We start from the raw sequence: 27,017 nt of genomic DNA, 5'->3' as shown, positions 1-27,017 counted from the left end.
AAAATTAGTTTGAGGACAAACAGAAGTCTCCCAAATGGAAAGACAATTCCATTTTCCAAATGGGAATTTGATTACAAAGCACCAGATTGTTACAGGTTAGGAGTAAAATTCAAGAGTTTGAGTTCCAATGTGTGGTTCCACCACCAAAAGTAAAGAAGGTAGCACATACTCAGAAAAAAACTTAATAGCTCTGCTGCCCAGGCTGGAGTGCAGTGGCACCACCTTGGTTCATTGCAACTTCCACCTCCTGTGTTCAAGCAAGCCACCGTGCCCAGCCCAATTCTGGGTACATTTTTTTATGTCCCTATGTTAATGTGGTCTTAGAAAACTTGTCATGTCAAGCTCACTTACTTAAAGGTCTAACGATATATACAGAATAATACTTGTACTTTTTTTTTTTTTTTCGAGATGGAGTCTCACTCTGTCGCCCAGGCTGGAGGGCAGTGGCATGATCTTGGCTCACTGCAACCTCTGCCTCCCAGCTTCAAGCAATTTTCCTGCCTTCACCTCCTGATAGCTGGGACTACAGGTGCACACCACCATGCCTGGGTAATTTTTTTATTTTTAGTAGAGGCGAGGTTTCACCATGTTTGCCAGGATGGTCTTGAACTCCTGACCTCAGATGATCCACCTGCCTCGGCCTCCCAAAGTGCTGGGATTACAGACATGAACCACCGCACCCGGCCCTATGTTCTGATTATTTCATGTAGATTGGAAAGGCTTACTTAAGTCCATTTTGCCCGGCCAATACTTATTATTTCTTTTTAAGGTGACAGAAGGCATTAATAGCAAATCATCCAAAGCTATTTAATATGGTTTGGATGTTTTGTCCCCTCCAAATCTCATGTTGCAATGTAATTTCCTTGGCTGGGCATGGTAGCTCATGCCTGTAATCCCAACATTTTGTGAGGGTGAGGCTGGAGTCACCTGAGCCCACCAGTTTGAGACCAGCTTGGGCAACACAGTGAGACCTCGTCTCTACAAAAAATCTAAAAGTTAGCAAAGCATGGTGGTGTGTGCCTGTGGGCCCAGCTACTCAGGAAGCTGAGGCAGGAGGATTACTTGAGCCTGAGGGGTTGAAGCTGCAGTGAGTCATGAACATGATACTGCCTGGGCAAGAGAGTGAAAGACTGTCTCAAAAAAATAAAAAAGAAATGTGACCTCCAATGTTGGAGGTGGGCCTAGTGGGAGGTGTTTGGGTCATGGGAGCAGATCCCTCATGAATGGCTTGGTGCTGTTCTCATGGTGATGAGTTTAGTTGTCACTCACCTGAGATCTGGCTGTTTAAAAGTGTGGCACTTCCCACCCTCAATTGCTCCTGCTCTCATCATGTGATGTGCCTCCTCCCCCTTCACCTACCATGACTGTAAACTTCCTGAGGCCCTCACCAGGAGCAGATGCCAGCCCCATGCTTCCTATACGGCCTGCAGAACCCTGGGCCAATTAAATCTCTTTTTTTAAATAAGTCACCCAACCTCACGTATTCCTTCATAGCAACATAAAACGTCCTAATACAGCATTCAAACTCTGGACATGCTGATTATAATCTGAGACTCTTAAGGACCTCATTAAAAGATTCTTACGGATAGCAGCAAAAAATTTGTCAGATTACTAAATATTTTTTGGCTTACAAAAAATTATGCTCCCTTACAGAGGACTTTAAAATTTTTGGTTTTTTTTGACCGGGTGCAGTGGCTCACGCCTGTAATCCCAGCACTTAGGGAGTCCGAGGCAGGTGGACAACCTGAGGTCAGGAGCTCGAAACCAGCCTGACCAACATGGAGAAACCCTGTCTCTACTAAAAATACAAAATTAGCCAGGTGTGGTGGCGCATGCCTGTAGTCCCAGCTACTCGGGAGGCTGAGGCAGGAGAATTGCTTGAACCCGGGAGGTGGAAGGTGCAGGGAGGCGGAAGTTGTGGTGAGCTGAGATCGCACCATTGTACTCCAGCCTGGGCAACGAGGGCAAAACTCCGTCTTAAAAAAAAAAAAATTGTTTTTATTTGTGGATGATCACATTTTGCATGTGAAACCCTCTGCTTTGAGGACATTTCCACTTTGGAGCCTTGTCTACCACTAAACAGATCAGCTTTACTGGAAGCTAGGATGAAGGCATATAATTTGATATCCTTTATCAGATACATCTGCTTGAGATTTTGAATCTGAAGCTGCTGGTGCAGAGAAGTGAAGAAGTGGTGAATTCTTAGAGCAGGATCAATCTCCTGGGGCAAATAAAGTGGCAATGTCCAGGGACAGCATTGCTAGCCATGCAAACTGTGTCCTTGCTAGATGGATTCTGTGATATGCTCTTTGGCTGTGTGGCCAGCCTCCTTTTGTTCCTGGCCTTTTCTAAGCCTAGCTTTCTTAAGTCATCCTAAAGATTTTATCACCTATCCAATACTTCTTTTAGGTCAGCCAAAGTTGGTAAGTGATATCTCTTATTTTTTTGAGATAGGGTCCCGCTCTGTCTCTCAGGCTGGAGTACAGTGGCGTGATTGTGGCTCACTGCAGGCTTCACTTCCTGGGCTCAAGCAATCGATCCTCCCGTTCCAGCCTCCCAAGTAGCTGGGACCACAGGTATGTGCCCCCACACCCAGCTAATTTTAAAATGTTTTTTTAGAGACAGGGGTCTCACTTTTTGTTGCCTAGGCTGATACCTGCTTTTTATAAACAAGAGCCTTGACTACTACATCATCATATAATCCATTGTACATACTGCTCTCCCAAGAATGGCTTTCCTAACCTGGAACAAAATGCATCAGAGTGTTTGAAAACAAAAAAAACTTATAGCACTGTTGTAACTTAAACCATTATTACAGTTTTTAAAACTAAAATAAGAAGCAAAGTAAACTTCACAGCTTTCAATTCATTGGGATTCCATTACAAAGAATATGCTACTGCTGGGTGTGCTGGCTCATACCTGTGATCCTAGCACTTTGGGTGACTGAGGTGGGAGGATTGCTTGAGCCCAGGAGTTTGAGACCAGCCTGGGCAACATAGTGGGACCTCATCTCTACAAAAAACTTAAAAATTAGCTAGACTTGGTAGTGTGCACCTATAGTCCCAGCTACTCAAGAGGCTGAGGTGGGAAGATTGCTTGAGCCCAGGAGGTCAAGGCTGCAGTGAGCTGTGACCACATCACTGAACTTCAGTCTGGGTGACAGAACGAGATCCTGTCTCAAAAAAAGAAAAAGAAAAAAAAAAAAAGAATACACTACTCAAGTTGGGTGTGGCAGCATGTACCTGTAGTGCCAGCTACTCAGGAGTCTTAGGCAGGAGGACTGCTTGAGCCGAGGAATTCGAGATGAGTCTGGGCAACATAGTGTGATCTCATCTTATAAAAAAAATTAAAAGGCCGAGGCGGGCGGATCACAAGGTCAGGAGATCGAGACCATCCTGGCTAACACAGTGAAACCCCGTCTCTACTAAAAATACAAAAAAAAAAAAATTAGCCAGGCGTGGTGGCGGGCGCCTGTAGTTCCAGCTACACAGGAGGCTGAGGCAGGAGAATGGCGTGAACCCGGGAGGCGGAGCTTGCAGTGAGCTGAGATGGCGCCACTGCACTCCAGCCTGGGCGACAGAGCGAGACACCGTCTCAAAATAAATAAATAAATAAATAAACCAGTAAATTTTAAGGCTGGCATGGTAGCTTACACCTGTAATGCCAGCACTTTGGGAAGCTGAGGCAGGAAGATAGCTTTGAGTCCAGGAGTTCGAGACCAGCCTGGGCAACACAGAGAGACCCTGTCTCTATATAAAGTTTAAAAATTAGCTTGGCATGGTGGCATGCACCTGTGATCTTAGCTACTCGAGGGGCTGAGGTAGGCAGATCGCTTGAGCCTGGGAGGTTGAGACTGCAGTGAGCCATGATTTTGCCATTGCACTCCAGCCTGGGTGACGGAGCAAGACCCTGTCTCAGAAAAAAAAAAAACAATTTAAGAGAGAGAGAGAAGAGAATACACTATCCAAGCAAGTACATGAAAAGGTGCTCAACATCATTAGCCATCAGGGAAATGCAAATCAAAACTGGGATGGCTACAATAAAAAAAATGGATAACAACAAGAATTGGCAAGAATGTGGAGAAACTGGAACCCTTGTAAACTCCTGGTGGGGATGTAAACTGGTACAGTCACCTTGGAAAACAGCCTGACAGTTCCTAAAAAGGTTAAACACAGGGCTAGGAGTGGTGGTTCATGCCTGTAATCCCAGCCACTCAGGAGGCTGAAGCACAAGAATCATTGAAACCTGGGAGGCGCAGGTTGCAGTGAGCCGAGATCATGCCACTGCACTCCAGCCTGGGTGACAGAGTGAGACTCTGTCTCCAAGAAAAGTTAAACATAGAATTACCATATGACTCAGCAATTCCACTCCTCTCCATATATATCCAAAAGAAAAAATATATGTCCACATAAAAAGTTGTATACAAATGTTCACAGCAACACTAATCAATAACCAAAAGGTAGAAATAACTCATTAACTGATAAATGGATAAACAAAATGTGGTATATCTATGAAATGGAATATTATTCAACCATAAAAAGAACTGCTGACACATGCTACATCATGGATGAACCTTGACACCATTATCCTAAATGAAAGAAGCCAACACAGAAGACCACCTATTATACAATTCCATTTATATGAAATGTCCATAATAGAAAACTCTATAGAGACAGAAGTTAGATCAGTGGCTGGCCAAGAGCTGGGTGTGGGGGTTGGAATAGGAAGTGAATGCTAACAGGGGTTTCTTTTTGGGGTGATGAAAATGTCCTAAAATGGATTGTGGTGGTGGTTACACAACTCTGTGAAAATACAAAAAACCATGGAACTGTACAGTTTAAAAGGATGAATTATATGGTATGTGATAATATCTCAATAGGCTATTAAAAAATACCTCCCCACAACACTACTCCAAAAAGGTTACAGTAAATACATGTAAATATGTTAGAAATATTAATTTGTTCACTTTTTTTTTTTTTTGAGATGGAGTCTCAGTCTGTCTCCCAGACTGGAGTGCAGTGGCACGATCTTGGCTCACTGCAACCTCCACCTCCTGGGTTCAAGTGATTCTCCTCCCTCAGCCTCCTGAGTAGCTGGGATTATAGGCACATGCCACCACACCTGGCTAATTTTTGTATTTTTGGTAGAGACGGGGTTTTGCCATGTTGGCCAGGGTGGTCTCAAACTCCTGACCTCAGGTGATCCACCCACTTTGGCCTCCCAAAGTGCTGGGATTACAGGTGTGAGCCACCGCACCGGCCTAATTTGTTCACTTTTCTAGAGGCAATCTGGCAACATGAATAAAAAGCCTTAAAAATGCTCAAATCCGTTCATCCAGAAATTACTTTTTAAAGACTCTAACCTAAGGAGAAAGTAAAAAATACAGGCAAAAATACAAAGATGCATATCATGATACTTTGTGTGAAGGTTTTGTTTTTTAATAAGTAATATGCACAAGCACAAAATTCTAAAAGTTACTAAAGGGTGTATAATGAAAATTCTCTCTCTCATCACCTGCCTCCCAGTTTTTCTCCACTAAGGCAATCATGGTTGCCTTAGGGACTAATAGACTGTCACCAGTTTTTTGTTTATCTTTGCAGAGGTATTTTGGGATTTATAAACATATACCGGCATACATAATTTTTTCCACTCAAATGATGTCATACTAAAACAGTAGTCCCCCCATTTATCCTCGGGGAATATATTGCAACACTCAGAGATGCCTGAAACTGCAAATAGTACAGAACCATATATAGAGTATATATTTTCCTATACGCATATACCTATGATAAAGTTTTATTTACAAATTAGGCACAGTAAGACTTTAACAATAATAAAATAGAACAATTATAACAATTTACTATAATAAAAGTTATGTGAATGTGGTCTCTCTTTCTCAAAATATCTTATTGTACTGTACTCAACCTTCTTGTGATCTGTCAATCTGATAACCGAGAGGGCCACTAAGTGGCTAACAGGCAGGCAGCATACACAGCATGGATACAGTAAACAAAGAGATGATTCACGTCCCAAGCAGGATGGAGTGGATAGCACAAGATTTCCTTATGCTACTCAAAACCATACACAATTTAAAACTTAAAATTGTTTATTTCTCGAATTTTCCATTTAGTATTTTCAAACCATGGCTGATGGGCTACTGAAACCATGGAAAGTGAAACCAAGGATAAAGAAGGATTAATGTACCTACAATATTCTGCACCTTGCTTTTTCCTCTAATTTATCTTGGACATGTTTTTACATCAATAAAACTCCTTCTATCATTTTAACAGCTGGAGTTTATTCCCTTTTTATCCCTTTAACTTTTTACTTTGAAATACCATCAAACCTACACTTGCAAGGAGAGCGTAAGAAGTCCTTTATACCCTTTACCAAATATTAACATTTTGCATATTTGCTTTATCATCTCTTTTTTTTTTTTTTTGAGGCAGAGTCTTGCTCTGTCACCCAGGCTAGAGTGCAGTGGCACAATCGCAGCTCACTGCAATCTCTGCCCCCCAGGTTCAAGCAATTCTCCTGTCTCAGCCTCCCGAGTAGCTAGGACTACAGGCGCCTGCCACCAAGCCCGGCTAATTTTTTGTATTTTTAGTAGAAACAGGGTTTCACCACATTGGTCAGGCTGGTCTCAAACGCCTGACCGCGATGATCCGCCCATCTCGGCCTCCCAAAGTGCTGTGATTACAGGCGTGAGCCACCGTGCCCAGCCATCTATATATACATGTATACTGTATATACATATGCATACATGGTAGTAAATTTTATGTGTCAGCTTGGCTGGGCCACGATGCCCAGATATTTTCTCAAATATTGTGGATCTTTTTGTGAAGGTGTTTATTAGATGAAATCAACATTTAGATTGGTGGACTTTTAGTAAAGCAGATTACTCTTCATAATATAGGTGGAACTCATCCAATCAGCTGAAGGTCTTAATAGAAAAAAGACTGACCTCACCAGAGTAAGAAGAAATTCTGCCACAAGACTGCCTCAAGACTCAAACTGCAGCTCTTCCCTCAAGATGAAGACTCAAAGTGTAGTCTCCAACGTGGGGCCTACCCCATTAGACTTTTGACTCTCCAAGCCTCCACCATTGTGTGAGCCAATTCCTTAAAATAAATTTTTTCTCTATATGTAGCTTGTTGGCTCTGTTTCTCTGGATAATCCTAGTTATTGCAACATACATATAATTTTTTTCTGAACCATTTGAGAGTCACGTTTAGCTTTCCTGCCCTTTACCCAAAAATACTTGTTTCTATTTTCTGAAAAAAAGAATATTCTCTTACGTAACCAAAGTACAATTATCAAAATTAGAAAATTTTACATTGATAAAATATTAGTCCATATTTCAACTTAAATTTAAAATTTACCAATTGTCCAAATGTTCTTTCAGAGCAATTTTAAACATCCTAATCTAGTAGCATGTATTGCACTTAGGTGTCATTTCCTTTCTGTTTCTTTCAGCCTGGAACCAGTTCCTCAGACTTCTTTGTAACACGAACATTTTAGAAGATAATTGGTCAGTTATTTGTAGTATGTCCCTAATTTGGGTTTGTCTCATGCTTCCCTCATTATTAGATTTAGGCTATGTATTTTTGACAAGAGTACTACCTAAGTGATGACATATCCTTGTCAGAGGATCATATCCATTAGTCCCATTCCTGATAACTTTGTACTTGATTTAGGTGGTTTGTGCCATGTTTTCCATTTTAAAGTTTCTATTTTTTCCTTTGTAATTAGTGATTCATAGGAGATACTTTGCAATTATGTGAATACTCTGTTCTTCATCAAACTTTTATTCACTTGTTTTAATATCCATTGATGATCTTTGACTGTATCAATTATTACTATGAGGTTGCAAAATGGTGACTATTTTCTAATTCTACCACTTTTTCTACATTTATTAGCTGGCATTCTAATGTAAGCAGCATTCCTTTCTAATAATGGGAGTCTACCAATGGGAGTCTTTTCAACCTAGCTTCTATGTTCCTTGACACAGCGCCACCATTTTGTTGAGCACTCCTTACTTTCTGGCATAAGAAGCTGTTCCAGATGCATCAGAGAAAACAAGTCTGCTAGGCACTGGAATCAGCCATTTCCTTGAGGACATTACGCTAAGTGAAATAAGCATGTCACAAAAGAACAAATATTGTAGGATGACACTTCTGAGAGATGCTCGGAGTAATCAAATTCATAGAGGAAGAAAAAGTAGAATGGTTGCTGAGGCTGGGGGTAAGGGTGAAATGGGGAGTTTTTATTTTGGTTTTATTTGAAGTTTAACACTAATATTTTCCTATGTAAGGCTTAATGTATAGTTGCAATGACCTGATTAGCCAAGGTGGTCTTTTATTTTGGGGGGGGGCGGGGGGGAGGTATATTTAACATTTCACACTGAAGATGTAACTGTCATCGGTTCCTAGCACTTTAGGAGGCCGAGGCAGGCAGACCCTTGGAGCTCAGGAGTTCAAGACCAGCCTTGGCAACATGGCAAACCCCATCTCTACAAAACAAAAACTACAAAAATTAGCCTGGCATGATGGTGTGTACCTGTAAGTCCCAGCTACTTGGGAGGGTGAGGTGGGAGGATTAATTGAGCCCAGGAGGTAGAGACTGCAGTGAGCTGAGATGGCACCACTGCACTCCAGCTGATGCCACAGAGTAAGACCCTGTCTCAGCCAAAAAAAAACAAAAAAACAAAAAAACCCTCAAATGCCATAACAGCGGTGTAGACAAAAAATAACAAATGATTATAATTTTTAGAAAAAGAAACATTTTTTTGTTATCAAGTTTCCCAAGATCTAAACCAGCTGTTTAGCCAATCTTTTATTTGGGTCTTTATATCGGCCATTAACTTAGTGATGTTATCTGATTTATCTGGGATATAGATACCTAGTTTTTGAGAACAGGGGGCAGCCAGTTGAGATTTTTAGATGCTGGGCTTAAAGCTTTTTTTGTTTGTTTGTTTGTTTTGTTTTTTTTTTTGAGAAGGGTCTTGCTCTGTCACCTAGGCTGGAGTGCAGTGGCATGATCATAGCTCACTATAGTCTGGAACTCCTGGGCTCAAGTGATCCTCCTACCTCAGCCTCCCAAGATAGCTGGGACTACAGGTGCATATCACCACACTTCACTAACATTCTTTGTGAAATACTTTTTAGTCTCTAACTATGTTGCCCAGGCTGGTCCTGAACTCCTGCGCTCCCTCTGAAGCAATCCTCCCACCTTGGCTTCCCAAAGTGTTGAGATTACAGCCATGAGCCACCACGCCCAGCCCACAAAGGTTTCTATATGTAAGCTACTGTGGTGACTTTTCTGAAGTTTATATAAAATTGTCCAGTTTCAGTTTGCCAGGCTTCAGGAAAAAGCAGTTTTAATTTTAGTGATTGCAAGTCAGAAAAGTGGGAAAAAAATTTGGAAACATCAATTTCAAGACTCGCAGACAGGAAAGAATTCAGGACTTAGTCCAAATTCTATGCAAATAATAAACTAAAAAAATAGTCAAGGTTGGAATTTAATAATAGGTATGCTATAATTTTGATAGAATGTACTTTTTTTTTCTCTTCAATTCCCCATTTTTACCAAAGATTAATCTTAGTGGGACCAATTTACTTTCTTTTTAAAAATATTTATTGCGGTGGCTCACGCCTGTAATCCCAGCACTTTGGGAGGCCGAGGCGGGTGGATCACGAGGTCAGGAGATCGAGACCATCCTGGCTAACACGGTGAAACCCCGTCTCTACTAAAAATACAAAAAAAAAATTAGCCGGGAGAGGTGGCAGGCGCCTGTAGTCCCAGCTACTCGGGAGGCTGAGGCAGGAGAATGGCATGAACCCTGGGGGACGGAGCCTGCAGTGAGCTGAAATCGCGCCACTGCACTCCAGCCTGGGCGACGGCGAGACTCCGTCTCAAAAAAAAAAAGAAAAAACAAAACAAAAAAACATTATTTATTAACTTTATTTTTTGAGACAGTCTTGCTCTGTTGCCCGGGCTGGAGTGCAGTGGCAATCTTGGCTCATTGCCACCTCTGTCCACTGGGTTCAAGCAATTTTCCTGCCTTGGCCTTCCAAGTAGCTGGGATTACAGGCAAGCAAAACCATGCTCAACTGTTTTTTTGTATTTTTAGTAAAGATGGGGCTTTACTATGTTGGCCAGGCTGGTCTCTAACTCCTGGCCTCAAGTGATCTGCCCATCTTGGCCTCCCAAAATGCTGTCCGCGCCTGGTCCCGCCACAATTTACTCTCTCTCTCTCTTTTTTTTTTTTTGAGATGGAATCTCACTTTGTGGCCCAGGCTAGAGTGCAGTGGTGTGATCTCGGCTCACTGCAACCTCCACCTCCTGGGTTCAGGTGATTCTCGTTTCTAAGCCTCCCAAGTAGCTGGGATTACAGGCACCCACCATTGCGCCCAGCAAATTTTCATAATTTTAGTAGAGACAGGGTTTCACCATGTTGGCCAGGCGGTCTCGAACTCCTGACCTCAAGTGATCCACCCGCCTAGGCCTCCCAAAGTGCTGGGATTATAGGTGTGAGCCACCACACCTGGCTCGCAATTTACTTTCAAAATAAGTTTTAGTAATATATTTGGCCTGATTATTTGCATAGGGGGCAATAAGAATAGTGAGTAGTCACCTAGGCTCTTTTAAGTTGGTTTTGTTGGAACATTCATAAGGAATTTTGGATTAGACTTTTAAAAGCCTTGAGGCTAAGAAGTCAAGCCAAGGATCCATCATCAGACTGTTCCCATAATACCTGTATGCATTGGGTGAAATCTTCTCTTCCTGAAGTCCCCAAAAATATCTCGAAGTTCCTGGGCTTGTCAGAAAGTGACATTTTTTACTTACTGCAAGGTCAGGGACCTTGTTAGGGAACCTTTGAACAATAATGATTGCTCAAGGAATTGCTTTGATCAAAGGGACAGTCATGTAGTCTGAAACAGGTTCCAGGACCACTTCTCTCTTGTTTAAAGTTCAGCTTTAGTCCTTAGTAATATTCCCCCCTCCATGGGACTCAGCTTCTTAGGAATGAACGTTCCTAATAGTGTGAGATATTGACCTAAACATGACCCAAATACATGATAGTTCTGCAATGGCGAGTCAATCTTCCCAATCTTTTTTATCAGCTCTATAAAGTAAACCTTGGCTGGTGCAGGGGCTCACACCTGTAATCTCAGTGCTTTAGTGCTTTGGGAGGCAAAGGCAGGAGGATCTCCTCAAGCCAGAAGTTTAAGACCAACCTAGGCAACAAAGCCAGACCCAGTCTCTAAGAAAAAACAAAAAACAAAACAAAACAAAAACTTAGCCAGGCATGGTGGAGTGCACCTATAGCCCCAGCTACTTAGCTCACTGAGGCAAGAGGACAGCTTGACCCCCAGAGTTTGAGGCTGCAGTGAGCTATGATCATGCCATTGCACTCCAGCCTGAGCAACAGAGTAAAAGCCTGTCTCTAAAAAAACAAAAACAAAACAAAAACAACCTCAATATTTTAAAGCAGTCTGGTCATATCTGAAAATATGCCATTCCAATCAAAGCCTAGGTAAAATAACCAGTGTTTATGATTGTGTCCTTAAAAGCAGAACTTTAATTCCAGCTCCAACAAGTGTGGAATTGGTTGCTTGAAAAAAGTATGAATCTCAAACCAAAATTAGGAAGATTCGAAATCTGACAGGAGACTCACCAGAGACCCCTGCTGGCTCAGCGAGATTGGGTGAATGGTACCGAGGCTACAATTACATTATCAGTAAATGGAGGCTTGCTTCAGGTCACTTCATGGTTGCCAAAATGTCAACTGGTCAGGAGACATAGGGCAGCAGCAGCCCCTGGAAGACAGCACAGAGCACATGTCTCTATGCCGGGGGAGTCTGCAAGGCTGGGCCAGGATCATAAGGTTTCTGCCTCACTAAGGGACAACGCAAGGGCCCAGAGACAAGAATACAACCAGAAACCCCAGGGACCTGTGTACCTCCTTCTTTTCCTCCTCCTCAGGTTGGGGCCAGCCATCCCCCTTGCTGGTGCTGATACAGTTAGCCCTGCACCTCAGTGGAGCAGAGCACAGCATAGTTCACTGAGGCAGAGCTGGGCTGGACTAACAGCTAAACAGCTGAGTTACCATTTAATGTGTATAGTTTGGGAAGATAAGAAAGTTCGGGAAATGGTGGTGGTGGTGGTTGAACAATGTGAAGGTGAAGGTACATAATGTCACTGAACTTAAAAATTGTCAATTTTATGAATTTTATGTTATATATATTTTACTCTACCACCAACACCATACACACACACACTCTCTCTCTCTCTTTAGAGTTTACCCTCCATATCTGTGAGTTCCACATCCATGGATTCAACCAACCACACATCAAAAATATTTGGAAAAAAAGGATGGTTGTGTCTATACTGAACATGTACCAACTTCATTTCTTGTGATTATTCCCTAAAGTATACAGTGTAACAACTACTTACATAGTATTTACATTGTATTAGGTATAAATAATCTAGAGATGGGACCAGGTGTGGTGGCTCACCCCTGTAATCCCCGCACTTTGGGAGGCGAAGACGGGTGGATCACTTGAGCTCAGGACTTCAAGACCAGCTTGGGGAACATGGTGAAACCCCATCTCTAAAAAAAAGAGCTACAAAAATTGTCTGGGCATAGTGGCACACACCCGTAGTCCCAGCTACTCGGGAGGATGAGGTGGGAGGATTGCTTGAATCTGGGAGGCAGAGGTTGCAGTGAGCTGAGATCATGTTAGTGTACTCTAGCCTGGGCAACAGAGTAAGACCCTGACTCAAATAATAATAATAAAAGTTAAAAAAAAATTGTATTTAAGTTGAAATTTTGAAAACAGCCCAAATTATTATAAGTCAAAGCAAATAAAATCATTTGAAATTTTTGTTTATTTTTCTGAATGAAAACATTGATGCTGGGTAACTGCTCTTTTAGCATTAAAAATTTGACACTTAAAAACGTTTTACAGGAGGCTGGGCGCGGTGGCTCATGTCTATAATCTTAGCACTTTGGGAGGGTGAGGGGGGTGGATCACTTGAGGCCAAAAGTTTGAGACCAGCCTGGCCAACATGGTGAAATCCTGTCTCAACTAAAAATACAAAAATTACCTGAGCGTGGTGAAATGCGCCTGTAGTCCCAGCTACTCAGGAGGCCGTGGTGGGAGGATTGCTTGAGCCCAGAAGGCGGAGGTTGCAAGTGAGCCGAGATCGCGACACTGCACTCCAGCCTGGGTGACAAAGTGAGACCCTGTCTCAAAAAACACAAATAAAAAATAAAAAAGATAAAAACAGGCTGGGCGCGGTGGCTCACACCTGTAATCCTAGCACTTTGGGAGGCCGAGGTGGGTGGATCACAAGGTTAGGAGTTCAAGATCAGCCTGGCCAAAACAGTGAAACCCCATCTCTATTAAAAATACAAAAAATAATAATAAAAAAGATACAGGCAGGTGTGGCGGCATGCGCCTGTAGCCCCAGCTACTGGGGAGGCTGAGGCAGGAGAATTACTTGAACCCAGGAGGCAGAGGCTGCAGTGAGCAGAGACTGTGCCATTGTACTCCAGCCTGGGCAACAGAGCGAGATTCTAGCTCAAAAAAAAAAAAATAAAAGATAAAAACATTTTGGGGGAAAGGGACTTTGAGAATATCAATATACATTTTAAAAAGACTTAGTTTTTTTTTTTTTTTCATAAGTTTGTAACTATTTTTAATGGAAATTTTTTTTTTTTTTTTTTTTTTTTGGTGAGAGTGGGTCTTGCTTTACCAGCCTGGCTGGAGTAGAGTTGCATCATCATAACTCACTGCAGTCTCCACCTCCTGGGTTCAAGTGATTCTCCCACCTCAGCCTCCTGAGTAGCTGGGATTACAGGCATGCACCACCACGCCTGGCTAATTTTTGTAGAAACAGGGTATCACCCTGTTGCCCAGGCTGGTCTTGAACTCTTGGGTTCAAGAGATCTGCCCGCCTTGGCCTCCCAAAGTGCTCGGATTACAGGTGTGTGCCACTGGGCCTGACCGAAAAAGATATATCTTTTGACCCATTTTTAGGAACCACACATATTTTTGGAATTTATCAGAAATATCATCTTTACAATGATGTTTATTTGTCTGCAACTACAAAGGACTGGATACAATCGAAATGGCCATAAGGCATGGCTAAATAGATGAAAGATCCTTATATCCTAAAATATCCTAGCATCGTTAAAAAAAATTAACGAGGTAGGCTGGGCGCGGTGGCTCACGCTTGTAATCCCAGCACTTTGGGAGGCCGAGGCGGGTGGATCATGAGGTCAGGAGATCGAGACCACGGTGAAACCCCGTCTCTACTAAAAATACAAAAAAAAATTAGCCGGGCGTGGTGGTGGGCACCTGTAGTCCCAGCTACTCGGAGAGGCTGAGGCAGGAGACTGGTGTGAACCCGGGAGGCGGAGCTTGCAGTGAGCCGAGATTGCGCCACTGCACTCCAGCGTGGGCGACAGAACGAGACTCCGTCTCAAAAAAAGAAAAAAAAAAAAAAAATTAACGAGGTAGAACTACATATGCTGACATGGAAGAATTTCCAAAATATAAAGAAAAATAACTGTAGAGCAACACATATAGTATAATTTATGTTTAAAAAGAAGAAAACACCAGCCTGGGCAACATGGTGAGACCCGTCTCTACAAAAAATATAAAATTTGCCAAACATGGTGGTGTACACCTGTGGTCCCAGCTACTCGGGAGGCTGAAGTGAGGGATCGCTTGAGCCTGTGAGGTCTAGGCTGTAGTGAGCTGTGATCACACCACTACACTCTATCCTGAGTGACAGAGCAAGACTCCGTCTCAAAAAAACAAAGAGAAAAGAAAATAAAAAGAAAAAATACCAAAAAACAAGTTTATATGTTTGTACATAAGAAGAAATTTTTTTTTTTTTTTGAGACAGAGTTTTGCTCTTGTTGCCCAAACTAGAGTGCAATAGCACAATCTCGGCTCACTGCAACCTCCACCTCCTGGGTTCAAGAAATTCTCCTGCCTTAGCCTCCCAAGTACCTGGGATTACAAGCGTGCCCCACCATGCCCGACTAATTTTTTGTATTTTTATAGAAATGAGGTTTCACCATGTTAGCCAGGCTGATCTTGAACTCCTGACCCCAGGTGATCCACCCGTCTGAGCCTTCCAAAGTGCTGGGATTACAATGGCACGATCTCTGCTCACTGCAACCTCCGCCTCCCTGGGTTCAAGCGATTCTCCTGACTCAGCCTCCCCAGTAGCTGGGATTACAGGCGCCCACCACCACGCCCAGCTAATTTTTTTGTATTTTTAGTAAAGACGGTGTTTCATCATGTTGGCCAGGCTGGTCTTGAACTCCTGACCTCAGGTGATCCACCTGCCTCAGCCTCCCAAAGTGCTGGGATTACAGGTGTGAGCCACTGTGCGTGGCCAAGGAGACTCCTACTTATAAGCCTTCTGTATTATTTAAAATTTTTGAAAATATATTTGTGTGTGTGTGTGTGTGTGTGTGGTAAAACATACATAACAAACAACCTTTACTGTTGTAACCATTGTTAAGTCTATAGTTCAGTAGCATTAAGTACATTCACATTGTGCAACCATCACCACCGTCCATCTCCAGAGTTTGTTTCATTATTTGAAATTTGATTTTTTTTTTTTTTTTTGAGACGGAGTCTCACTCTGTCACCCAGGCTGGAGTGCAATGGCGTGATCTCGGCTCACTGTAAGCTCCGCCTCCTGGGTTCACGCCATTCTCCCACCTCAGCCTCCTGAGTAGCTGGGACTACAGGCGCCCACCTGGCTAATTTTGTTTTTGTATTTTTAGTAGAGATGAGGTTTCACTGTGTTAGCCAGGATGGTCTCGACCTCCTGACCTTGTGATCCACCCAGCTCGGTCTCCCAAAGTGCTGGGATTACAGGCGTGAGCCACCGCGCCCAGCCTTGTTTTTTTATTTGAGATGGAGTCTTGCTCTGTCGCCCAGGCTGGAGTGCAGTGGCGCTATCTCAGCTCACTGCAACCTCCGCGTCCAAGGTTCAAGTGATTCTCCTGCCATGTACTGCTCTACATTTGTTTTAATTCTTTTTTTGTTCAGTTCCCCCAGAATCTGTTATTACAAAGATTTTTGAAATTATATGAACAATGATGACAAACATTGACAGAAAAAGATCAGATTGTTTTATACTAACAATGATAATGTCTTGCTCAATTAAAAAATTAACCCCATTGATCTTCATTTAATTTTTATCATCTTAGTTTTAGAACCAAAATTGTTTAAAAGCATTTTTTTAGGCTGGACACAGTGGCTTACGTCTATAGTCCCAGCACTTTGGGAGGCCGAGGCGGGCGGATCACCTGAGGTCAGGAGTTCGAAACCATCCTGGCCAACATGGTGAAACCCTGTCTCTATTAAAAATATAAAAAATTAGCCAGGCGTGGTGGCGGGCACCTGTAATCCCAGCTACTGGGGAGGCTGAGGCAGGAGAATCACTTGAACCCGGGAGGCAGAGGCTGCGGTGAGCTGAGATCAGGACATTGCACTCCAGCCAGGGCAACAAGAGTGAAACTCCGTCTCAAAAAAAAAAAAAAAATTTTAAGTTTAGCATCAACTAAAAGCTATTTGCCATTTCTGGATAGGGCTTTAAACTTTGCTCCTCTTCTATTCTGGAAACCCAGGAATAGCAAACAGACAATGACCACAAATAGTTTTGTCCCAGAAACAAAGAATATTAGCATGAATCCAAACTGGATAGCTAAATTTGTTTTGTTTCCTATCCAGCCAAATAATTCTATATACTTGATACTACAGTAAGTAAAAGATGTATCTGAGACCCATAGAGTAGCTGCAAGGTGAAAAAAATTAATACACAGCACAGAAATAGGACAACATCTTGACCAGATGACAAAAATTAACATCACCAATGAGATGCAGATGGATAACACATGCCATCATCAGATGTGATATCCTGAGGACACAAAATCACTTATACAGTTTTCCATCAGGGAATGACTAACCTGCATCTAATCAAAAGTTAATGGGAGACAAGTCCAAAATTGGGAACCATCTATTAAAAGAGGGGATTAGGGCGGGCACAGTGGCTCACGCTTGTAATCCCAGCACTTTGGGAGGCTGAGGCGGGCAGATCACAAGGTCAGGTTTGAGACCAGCCTGGCCAATATGGTGAATCCACGTCTCTACCAAAAATACAAAAATTAGCTGGGCATGGTGGCACATGCCTGTAGTCCCAGCTACTCAGGAGGCTGAGGCAGGAGAATCGCTTGAACCCAGGAGGCGGAGGTTGCAACGAACTGAGATCGCACCACTGCACTCCAGCCTGGGCAACAGAGTGAGACTCTGTCCCCCAGAAAAAAAAAAAAAAAGAGGCTGAGGCAAGAGGATCACTTAAGGTCAGGACTTTGAGACAAGCTTGAGCAACATAGTGAGACCCTGTCTCTATAAAATGATTTTAAAATATCAGTCAGGCATGGTGGCACATGATTGTAGTCTCAGCTACTTGGGAGGCTGAAGCAGGAGGATCATTTGAGCTGAGGAGTTTGAGGCTGCAGTGAGCTAAAAAGGTGCCACTGCACTCGAGGCCTGGGCAATAGAGCAAGACCCGGTCTCTAAAAAAATTTTTTTTAATTAAAGAAAGGGACAAAGTGATTGTGGATTATATTCCTCAAAAATGGCAATGTCATAAAAGAAAAAGAAAGGCTATAGAAACGTTCCTAATTAAAGAAGAATAAACAGACATGATAAGCAAATGCAATACCTGATCCTTAATTAGAAATTGTACTTCCAGAAAAAAAAAATGCTATAAAGAACATTATTGAAACTAACAAAACTAGAACAGAGATAGCAGGTTAAATAAAATTATTTTATCAGTGTTAATTTTGCTGAAGTTGGTAACTGTACTGTAGTTATTTAAAGAAATACACAGTTAAGTATTTTGGGGTAAAAGGCTATAAATGTATGCTACTTGGACTGAAATGGTTGAGGATAAAAAGAGAAAGATCTGGCTGGGAGCACTGGCTCACGCCTATAATCCCAGCACTTAGGGAGGCCGAGGCGGGTGGATCACCTGAGGTCGGGAGTTCGAGACCAGCCTGACCAACATGGAGAAACCCCGTCTCTACTAAAAATACAAAATTAGCCAGGCGTGGTGGCACATGCCTGTAATCCCAGCTACTTGGGAGGCTGAGGCAGGAGAATCGCTTGAACCCGGGAGGCAGAGGTTGCGGTGAGCCGAGATCGCACCATTGCACTCTAGCCTGGGCAACAAGAGCGAAACTCCATCTCAAAAAAAAAAGAGAGAGAGAAAGATCTATATATTGAAGAAAGAAAAATCAAATGAGAAAGCAAATGGGATAAAATGTCAATAACGGGTGACTCTGAGTCAAGGGTATATGCGTATTGTCCTTTTCTTATTTTTGTAACTTTTCTGTAAGCCTAAAATTATTTCCAAATTTTAAAAAATTAATTTTAAAAAGTATAGCTAAAGATTTAACACAGAGGTTTCTAGCAGAATTTGAGAAAGGCAGAGAAAGAATATGAAAATTGGGAAAGGATTATCTATGTTGTAACAAACTTAGAATTAAATGAAGTCACACAGTGGCTCACGTCTATAATCCTATAGCACTTTGGGAGGCTGAGGTGGGCAGATCATTTGAGGTCAGGAGTTCGAGAACAGCCTGACCAACATGGTGAAACCCCATCTCTACTAAAAAAAAAATACAAAAAATTAGCCGGGCTTGGTGGTGTGTGTCTGTAATCCCAGATACTCGGGAGGCTGAGGCATGAGAATCACCTGAACCCAGGAGGCAGAGATTGCAGTAAGCCAAGACTGTGCCACTGCACTCCAGCCTGCCTGGCACAGTGAGACTCCGTCTCAAAAATAAATAAATAAATAAATAAAATAAAAATTAAATGAAGTCAAATGATTTCAAAATAAGAGAAAACTGATTGTAAAATTTAGAGCTTATATAACATTTAAAAACATCAAAGAGGTTTACCTTAATTTAGCTGAACGTAGTATTCTGGTAAGTGAAACACAGTTGCCTTCCATGATACCCTTTCCAACCGTGGGAATAATGCTTTTGCGGCATGCAACATATAATGAACATGCCAACCAGTGTGTAACTTCTCCCTGGCAAGCAAAAGACAAACAGCAGAACAGATATAATATTATGTTAAAATGCTTTAATTCTAGAAACAAGAGATGTAGAATTATCTGGTCTCAATTTTCCTTATGTAGATAAACGGCCAGAGAAGTGAAGATATTTGCCCAAGGTCACAAAGCTGTTAGTTGCAGTAATGGGTATAAAACTCCTTACTCTTAGTTCTGTGTTTTTATAACTATAACATGCTAAATTAATATTAATCTAAAGATAAAAGCCTGGCTTGGTGGCTCATGTTTGTAATCCCAGTAACTCGGGAGGCTGAGATGCGAGTATCACTTGAGGCCAGGAGTTTAAGACTAGCCAGCGCAACGTAGACTCTAAAAGTGAAAATAAAAAAATTAGCCAGGCATGGTGGTGCTTGCCTGCAGTCCCAGCTACTTGGATGGCTGAGGCAAGAGGATCGCTTAAGCTCAGGAGTTCAAGACTGCAGTGAGCTATGTTTGTGCCACTACATTCCAACATAGGCAACTGAGTGAGATCCTGTCTCTTAAAAAAAAAAAAAAAAAAAAAGTCTTTCACCTACACTCCAAATCTAATACACACATATGCCACATAACAACATTTTGGTCAACACTGGACCACATATACAATGGTGGTCACTTAAGATTATAATACTGGCCAGGCGCGGTGGCTCATGCCTGGGAGGCTGGAGTGGGTGAATCACTTGAGGCCAGGAGTTCAAGACCAGCCTGGCCAACATGGCAAAACTCCGTCTCTACTAAAAATGCAAAAAATTAGCTGGGTGTGGTGGCATGCACCTGTAGTCCCACCTACTCGGGAGGCCGAGGCAGGAGAATAGCTTAAACCCAGGAGGCAGAGGTTGCAGTGAGCAGAGATCGTGCCACTGCAGTCTAGCCTGGGCAACACAGGGACACCCCGTCACAAAAAAAAAAAAAAAAGGATTGTAATACTGTATGTTCTAACTGTTCTATATATTAAAAAAATTATAATTTACTGTATCCCTTTTATGTTTAGATACACACATACTCACCATTATAGTTGCCTATAGTATTCAGTACAGAAACATGCTGAACAAGTTTGCAGTCCAGGAGCAACAGGCTATATTAAACAGCCTAGGTGTGTAGCAGACTATACTATCTAGGTTTGCGTAAGTATACTCTGTGAAGTTCACACAACAAAATCACCTAATGTTGCATTTCTTAGACCGTGTCCCTGTCATTAAGTGAAGCATGTCTGAATTACCAGAAGAGTTCTCTTAAAATTCGTCAGCATGACTTTCCTGATTTTAAGAAATGGCCTTGATGATCCTGAAGTTTCTTTCTACCATTCTTGCTTTATGTTTCTCTTTAACTAGTCTGGCAGGGAAAGGCAAGAACAGAGTAAAAAGTTGGCAAGGGAGTCACAGATAAAAAATTAATACTAATCGGCCAGGCGCAGTGGCTCACGCTTGTAATCCCAGCACTTTGGGAGGCCAAGGCGGGCAGATCACGAGGTCAGGAGATCGAGACCACGGTGAAACCCCGCCTCTACTAAAAATACAAAAAAAAAAAAATTAGCCGGGCGTGGTGGCGGGCGCCTGTAGTCCCAGCTACTGGGAGAGGCTGAGGCAGGAGAATGGCGTGAACCCGGGAGGCGGAGCTTGCAGTGAGCCGAGATTGCGCCACTGCACTCCAGCCTGGGCGACAGAGCGAGACTCTGTCTCAAAAAAAAAAAAAAAAAAATTAATACTAATCTTACGCAACATGAAGGAGACTGTCATTTTTGTGAGGTAAACATTTGGGGAATTATTTACCCCAAAACATGTCATCTTTAAAATACAGTCATATGCATTGCTTAATGACAGGGATATATTCTGAGAAATGCAACATTGGGCAATTTTGTCGTGCAAACAGCATAGCCTACTAAACCTAGGCTATATGGTATGCTTATTGTTTCTAGGCTACAAACCTGTGGAGCATGTTACTATACTAAATACTGTTGGCAAATGTAACACAATAGTAATTATTTGTGTATCTAAACACAGAAAACATATAGTAAAAATAAAGTATGTGTGGTCTATCACTGACTGAAATGTTCTGCAGCACATGACTGTAGTAAGCATGGCTCCCCATATTAGTAGATATCTCAATTTACAATGCCACAAAAAGGTGACATTTGGGAATTCAACAATTTTCTGCATTAGAGTTCAGACATCTCCAAGCTAGAATCACCTCATGACTTCATTGCTGAAATACAATAGCTGAAGTTTAAGGATTAAGAATTATGGATAGGCCGGTGCGGTGGCTCACGCCTGTAATCCTAGCACTTTAGGAGGCCGAGGCAGGTGGATCACCTGAGGTCAGGAGTTTGAGAGCAGCCTGGCCAACGTGGCGAAACCCCGTCTCTACTAAAAAATACAAAAATTAGCCAGGTGTGGTGGTGCATGCCTGTAATCCCAGCTACTTGGGAGGCTGAGGAATGAGAATCACTTGAACCTGGGAGGTGGGGGTTGCAGTGAGCCGAGATCACGCCACTGCACTCCAGCCTGCGCGACGCAGGTGAGACTCCATCTCAAAAAAAAAAAAAAAAAAGAATTACAGATAAAGGCCAGGCACAGTGGCTCATGCTTGTAATCCCAGCACTTTGGGAGGCTGAGGCAGAGGATTGCTTGAGCTCAGGAGTTCAAGATCAGCCTAGGAAACATAGTGAGACCCCTGTCTGTACAAAAAAAGGAAAAAATTAGCCGGGCATGTGGCACATGTCTGTAGTTACAGCTACTTGGGGGACTGAGATGGAAGGATCATTTGAGCTCAGAAGGTTAAGGCTGCAGTGAGCTGTGACTGACCCATTGAACTCCAGCAAGGGTGAAAAAAACGAGACTCTATCTCAAAAAAAAAAAAAGAATTACAGATGTAAATCTCACAGCACAACACAATAGTCTTCTTATACACTGTTCCACAGACTGTCTTTAAGACCAAACCCTAGAAGGATAAAAAGATTGATAAAAAGATTTCTTGCAATAATCTAAAAGGGGTGGGTAGAAATGGGTGGCCATCAATAAACCCAATGTTCCTACCCTGAAGGAATGAGAAGTCTTTTCTCAAAGCACTAAATGAAGCAGGTAAGCTTAAAGATGAATATTTTTACAAGCTTTGATTAATGAATTGTTTGGGAATAGGGTCTGGTCATCGTGGCTTACGCATGTAGTTCCAGCACTTTGGGAAGCTGATGTGGGTGGACTGCTCGAGTTCAGGGGTTCGAGACTAGCTTGGGTAACATGGCAAAACCCTATCTCTACAAAATACAAAAAAATTAGCAGGACGTGGTGGTATGCGCCTGTAGTCCCAGCTACTCTGGAGGCTGAGATGGGAGAAGTGCTTGAGGCACTTTTTTGGTCTCAAAAAAGAAAAAGAGAGAGTTGTTCGGGATTAGCATCCAAGTATTATAGAGCCTTTGATACAGGCTACTAAATGAAAATTCTAGCAAGATGGTGAAAATGTAAGTCCTAAAATCATTGTTTTGATTTTGTTTAAGACATTAAAGAATACACTTGGCCGGGCGTGGTGGCTCACGCTTGTAATCCCAGCACTTTGGGAGGCCGAGGCGGGCGGATCACGAGGTCAGGAGATAGAGACCACGGTGAAACCCCGTCTCTACTAAAAATACAAAAAATTAGCCGGGCGTAGTGGCGGGCGCCTGTAGTCCCAGCTACTCGGGAGAGGCTGAGGCAGGAGAATGGCGTGAACCCAGGAGGCGGAGCTTGCAGTGAGCCGAGATTGCGCCACTGCACTCCAGCCTGGGCGACAGAGCGAGACTCTGTCTCAAAAAAAAAAAAAAAAGAACACACTGATTTTTATTTTACTTTTTAAAACAGGGTCTCACTCTATTGCCCCAGGCTGGAGTGCAGTGGTGCAATCAGGGCCACTGCAGCCTTGACTTCCCAGGAATGAGGGCCACTGCAGCCTCGACCTCTCAGGCTCAAGCAATCCCCCCACCTTAGCGTCTGGAGTAGCTGGGACTAAAGGCACATGCCACCACACCCAGCTAATTTTTGTAGAGATGGGGTTTCGCCATATTGCCCAAGCTGGTCTCAAACTCCTGGGCTCAAGCGATCCGCCTGCCTCAGCCTCCCAAAATGTCGGGATAACGGTGTGAGCCACCATGCCCAGCCTATTTTATTTTTTGTAGAGATAGGATCTCACTATGTTGCCCAGGCTGGTCTTGAACTCCTGGGCTCAAGTGATCCTCCTTCCTCAGCCTCCCAAAGTGCTGGGATTATAGGCATGAGCCACTGTGCCTGGCCTGACTTTCTTTCCTTAAAAAAGTCAACTATTTTATTCCATGAGAATAAAATAGAATACAATTCTATTTGATAAAATCCTATTTCATAAAAATTCTATGAATTCTATGATATCAGAAACCATTTTTTGTATTTCTAAGGCCTGGCAAGTAGGCCTTAGAAATGCAAAAAATGGTTTCTGATCTCACAGAACTTCACATCTGGAGCTAAGAAGAGGAACAGATACTATTATTTATAATTGATGAGATATAGAAGCTATAAGAAGAATTGAAGATAAAGTGTTGTAGGAGAATATAGTGTAGTGAATAACTGATTTTGACTACAGTTTAGGGAAGGCCTCACAAAAGGAGACAAAATTTGTAAATCACTAAACATGTAAGCAGGAGTTTGTCAGGTAGACTAGAGAGGGGTAGGGATTGGAGAAAGACTTCTTAGGAAGCATGAGATATATGAAAATGACTACTCCAAATGCCTTTAACAAAAACTGATTTAAAAAAAAAGAGGAAAATAAAACACTGGATAGAATAAACACAAAATTTCAGTTCATACATTTGTGCTTTCTAAAGCAAGCACTGGGCTGGGCACGGTGGCTCATGCTTGTAATCCCAATGCTCTGGAAGGCTGCGGCAAAAAAATCACTTGAGGCCAGTTCAAGACCAGCTTGGGCAACATAGTCAGATACTATCTCCACAAAAAATTGAAAAATTAGCTGAGCACGGTGGTGCATGCCTATAGTCCCAGCTACTGGGGAGGCTGAAGCAGGAACATCACTTGAGCCCAGAAGTTTGAGTTTACAGTGAGCTATAATTGCACCACTACATTCCAGGCCTGGTCAAAAGAGCAAGACCCTGTTTCTTTTCTTTTTTTTTTTAAGATGGAGTTTCACTCTTGTTGTGTAGGGTGGAGTGCAATGGCGCGATCTTGGCTCACTGCAACCTCTACCTCCTGGTTTCAAAAGATTCTCCTGCCTCAGCCTCCCGAGTAGCTGGGATTACAAGTGCATGTCACCATGCCTGGCTAATTTTATATTTTTAGTAGAGACGGGGTTTCACCATGCTGGCCAGGCTGGTCTTGGACCCCTGACCTCAGGTGATCTGTCCACCTCGGCCTCCCAAAGTGGTGGGATTACAGGTGTGAGCCACCATGGGCCCAGCCAAGACCCTGTTTCTAAGGAAGAAAAAAAGAAAGAAAAAATAAATAAGTAGAGCAAGCATTGAAGATGTCCTATTCAACTCTGCCTAACTAGAGATTTAGCTCTCAACCTTTCCTGGTGTTGGGGGTGAGGGGAAAGATTCCAGGCAGAGGGAATGGCATGGATATACCACAAAACTGGGAACAAACTTGTCATAGTCAAGAATCTGAAACAGGTGCACGCTTTGACCGTAGTTTGACACAGTAAATGATTATTCAATGACAGATGGTGTGACCTTGGGCAAGAGAGACCAAATCAGACCCAGGATGTCAGAAATGCTTTCTCAGGCTTTCAAAAATCAATCTGTTTTCAACTGAGAAGCCATTTATTCTAACCTCCCTTACTTTCTTATTCTTCCCACAGCTCTCCAGTCATGCCACCCACAGATGTGGACCACTGTCCTTTACCCGGTCTATCCAGTCCTGAAGACACTTTTTTCAGGTACTTTTCCTTCATATATAGGCACACATACAATCAACACTTTTCCAACTCCATGCCTTTGAACCCAGCAATTATTTCACTGGGTGGTGAGTCAGTGGTGCACCCTGGGAGTGGGTCCAGCGCCCTTGGCACATGAAAGCCTTTGAACATGAGGCCAGTGGTGCTACATGAAATACACTCCATCACAATTCTGTCTACACTGGGCTTATGCTCGTCTGGGTTTCTTCTCTGTTTTTAGATAAGAGTCTTGCTCTGTCACCCAGGCTGGAGTGCAGTGGTGTGATCTCCACTCACTGCAGCCTATGCCTCCTGGGTTTAAGCAATTCTCCTGCCTCAGCCTCCCGAGTAGCTAGGATTACAGGCAGGCGCCACCACACCCAGCTAGTTTTTGTATTTTTTTAGTAGAGATGGGGTTTCGCCGTGTTGCCCAGGTTGGTCTCGAACTCATGGCCTCAAGTGATCCGCCCGCCTTGGCCTCCCAAAGTGCTGGAATTACAGGCGTGAGCCGCCACGCCCAGCCTGGGTTTCTATATTAGAATAACCCTCGGCAAGACAACCTTCTGAGCCTTGCCATTATCACCTGGAAAGCAGTCTAATACTCATTGCCATCCCATGTTCACAGGGCTGTTGTGAGGATAAAACGCAAGAATGATGGGGAAAAAAATCAAGTAATTATAACTGACATTTGTTTTATTCAGAGCCAGACACTGATGCAAAGCATCAGGACGATGCTCTGACGGAGGAGGAAACGTAGGGCTGAGATCAGCTTCGTGTGCACATTGGCTTTGATCAAACTGCTGCACAGCGACGGGCAGCTCCACCCTTGTGAAGCAGAGGGTGGAGGTTAAACGGCTCAGACCCTGGGTCTGGCTCCACGTCTAACCGTGTGACCCTGGGCTACCTGTAGCTTAACCCATCTAGGGCTCCGCTTCCTCTTGCGTGAAATGGGGATCACAGAAGGGGTTCAGACGGAACTGAGGGTCCATTTAAAGCTCTGGGCAGTGGTGTCTTGGCATGCAGTTCATTTTCACTTTACCATTGTATTTGTTCTTACTGATTTAAGGGCAGCACCATGACGTTTGTGGCGCTTGGCGGGGTAGAGGGAAGTGTGGTCAGGAAGCCTGGGGTCTGAGTGGCGCGGGACCTAGGCCGCTCCTTTCCTGGGCTTCAGTTTCCCGCCTCAAAACGATGGGTGGATTGGCTGAGCTACACCCACCCTTCCCGCCCCTCGGCGCCTGGCTGCGCAGCGACCCTCCTAGGTGGGGAAACTCCCACCACCCCACAGGCCGGGGAAGGGGCGGGGCAGGGGTGGGGCCTGGCGAGGGTAGGGTCCGGCCGCCCCACCTGCTGCCGCTCACCTCTAGACTGTAGTTGCCACGGATGGCAGTAAAGTCGTCCAGGGCTTCGGCCGCGCTCCCCTCGTCCAGGTTCAGCTCCTGGCACAGGGCCTGTAGCGCCTCCCCGGCTGCGACGACCACCGCCGCCCCCTCAGCGTGGGACTCGTCCTCGAACATCACTTCAGGCCCCGCGGGCTGCGCGCCACGGCCCCCGACTTCTTTCTCCCTCCCAGGCGCGCTACCCACAACCACCTGCGCCAAAGCGCGCGAAAATCTGCAGTTGCGGGGCGTCTCGTCATCCACCGTCTGCCTCCGCTTTCCTCCTCAAAAAAAAGTCCGTTTTTCCTCCGGAGCTCCTAGCCGTCCCTCCCCGGAAATGTGATAAGAAGACGGACCTCAGATTCTGAAAGACCTGGCCTTGGCCCTTGGCTGGTCGCGGGGGGCCCAGCTGGCGGGACAGAAAAAGAGCGGAGGGATCCTCAGCCTGCGCGCAGAGGCTGCTGGGAGGTGTAGTCCATCTCTTGGGAGTTGAAGCCCGCGGCCTCCCCGTCTTCCTGGTTAGGTTCTTGGGTTTTGTGGCAGGGCTGGGCTGCCTACTGCGAGGTGGCCTCGTGCAGCGTAGTGAGATGCCTCCTC

General features: G+C 43.7%; 1 protein-coding gene across 3 annotated transcripts in view; it reads right to left on the bottom strand.

Annotated features, from left to right (window-relative positions):
- The window catches only part of RBL1 (RB transcriptional corepressor like 1), a 93,746-nt gene extending 66,942 nt beyond the window's left edge, over window positions 1-26,804 (bottom strand). The window contains exons 1-2 of one of the 3 annotated variants that reach the window (XM_032142497.2): window positions 26,403-26,804; window positions 19,004-19,137 (exon numbers count right to left, since the gene is read on the bottom strand). In XM_032142497.2, the coding sequence (XP_031998388.1) occupies window positions 19,004-19,137; window positions 26,403-26,558 (290 nt within the window). In that variant the 5' untranslated portion in view covers window positions 26,559-26,804. Of the gene's footprint in view, window positions 1-13,113; window positions 13,233-19,003; window positions 19,138-26,402 lie in introns of those variants that run through there. The other 2 variants (XM_032142496.2, XM_058432905.1) reach the window with 2 other exon arrangements.
- Window positions 26,805-27,017: the final 213 nt, after the last annotated feature.

This window comes from Hylobates moloch, unplaced genomic scaffold (genome assembly GCF_009828535.3).
Source record: "Hylobates moloch isolate HMO894 unplaced genomic scaffold, HMol_V3 SCAFFOLD_21, whole genome shotgun sequence".
NCBI lineage: Eukaryota > Metazoa > Chordata > Mammalia > Primates > Hylobatidae > Hylobates > Hylobates moloch.
This window is presented reverse-complemented; position numbering and strand designations above follow the sequence as displayed.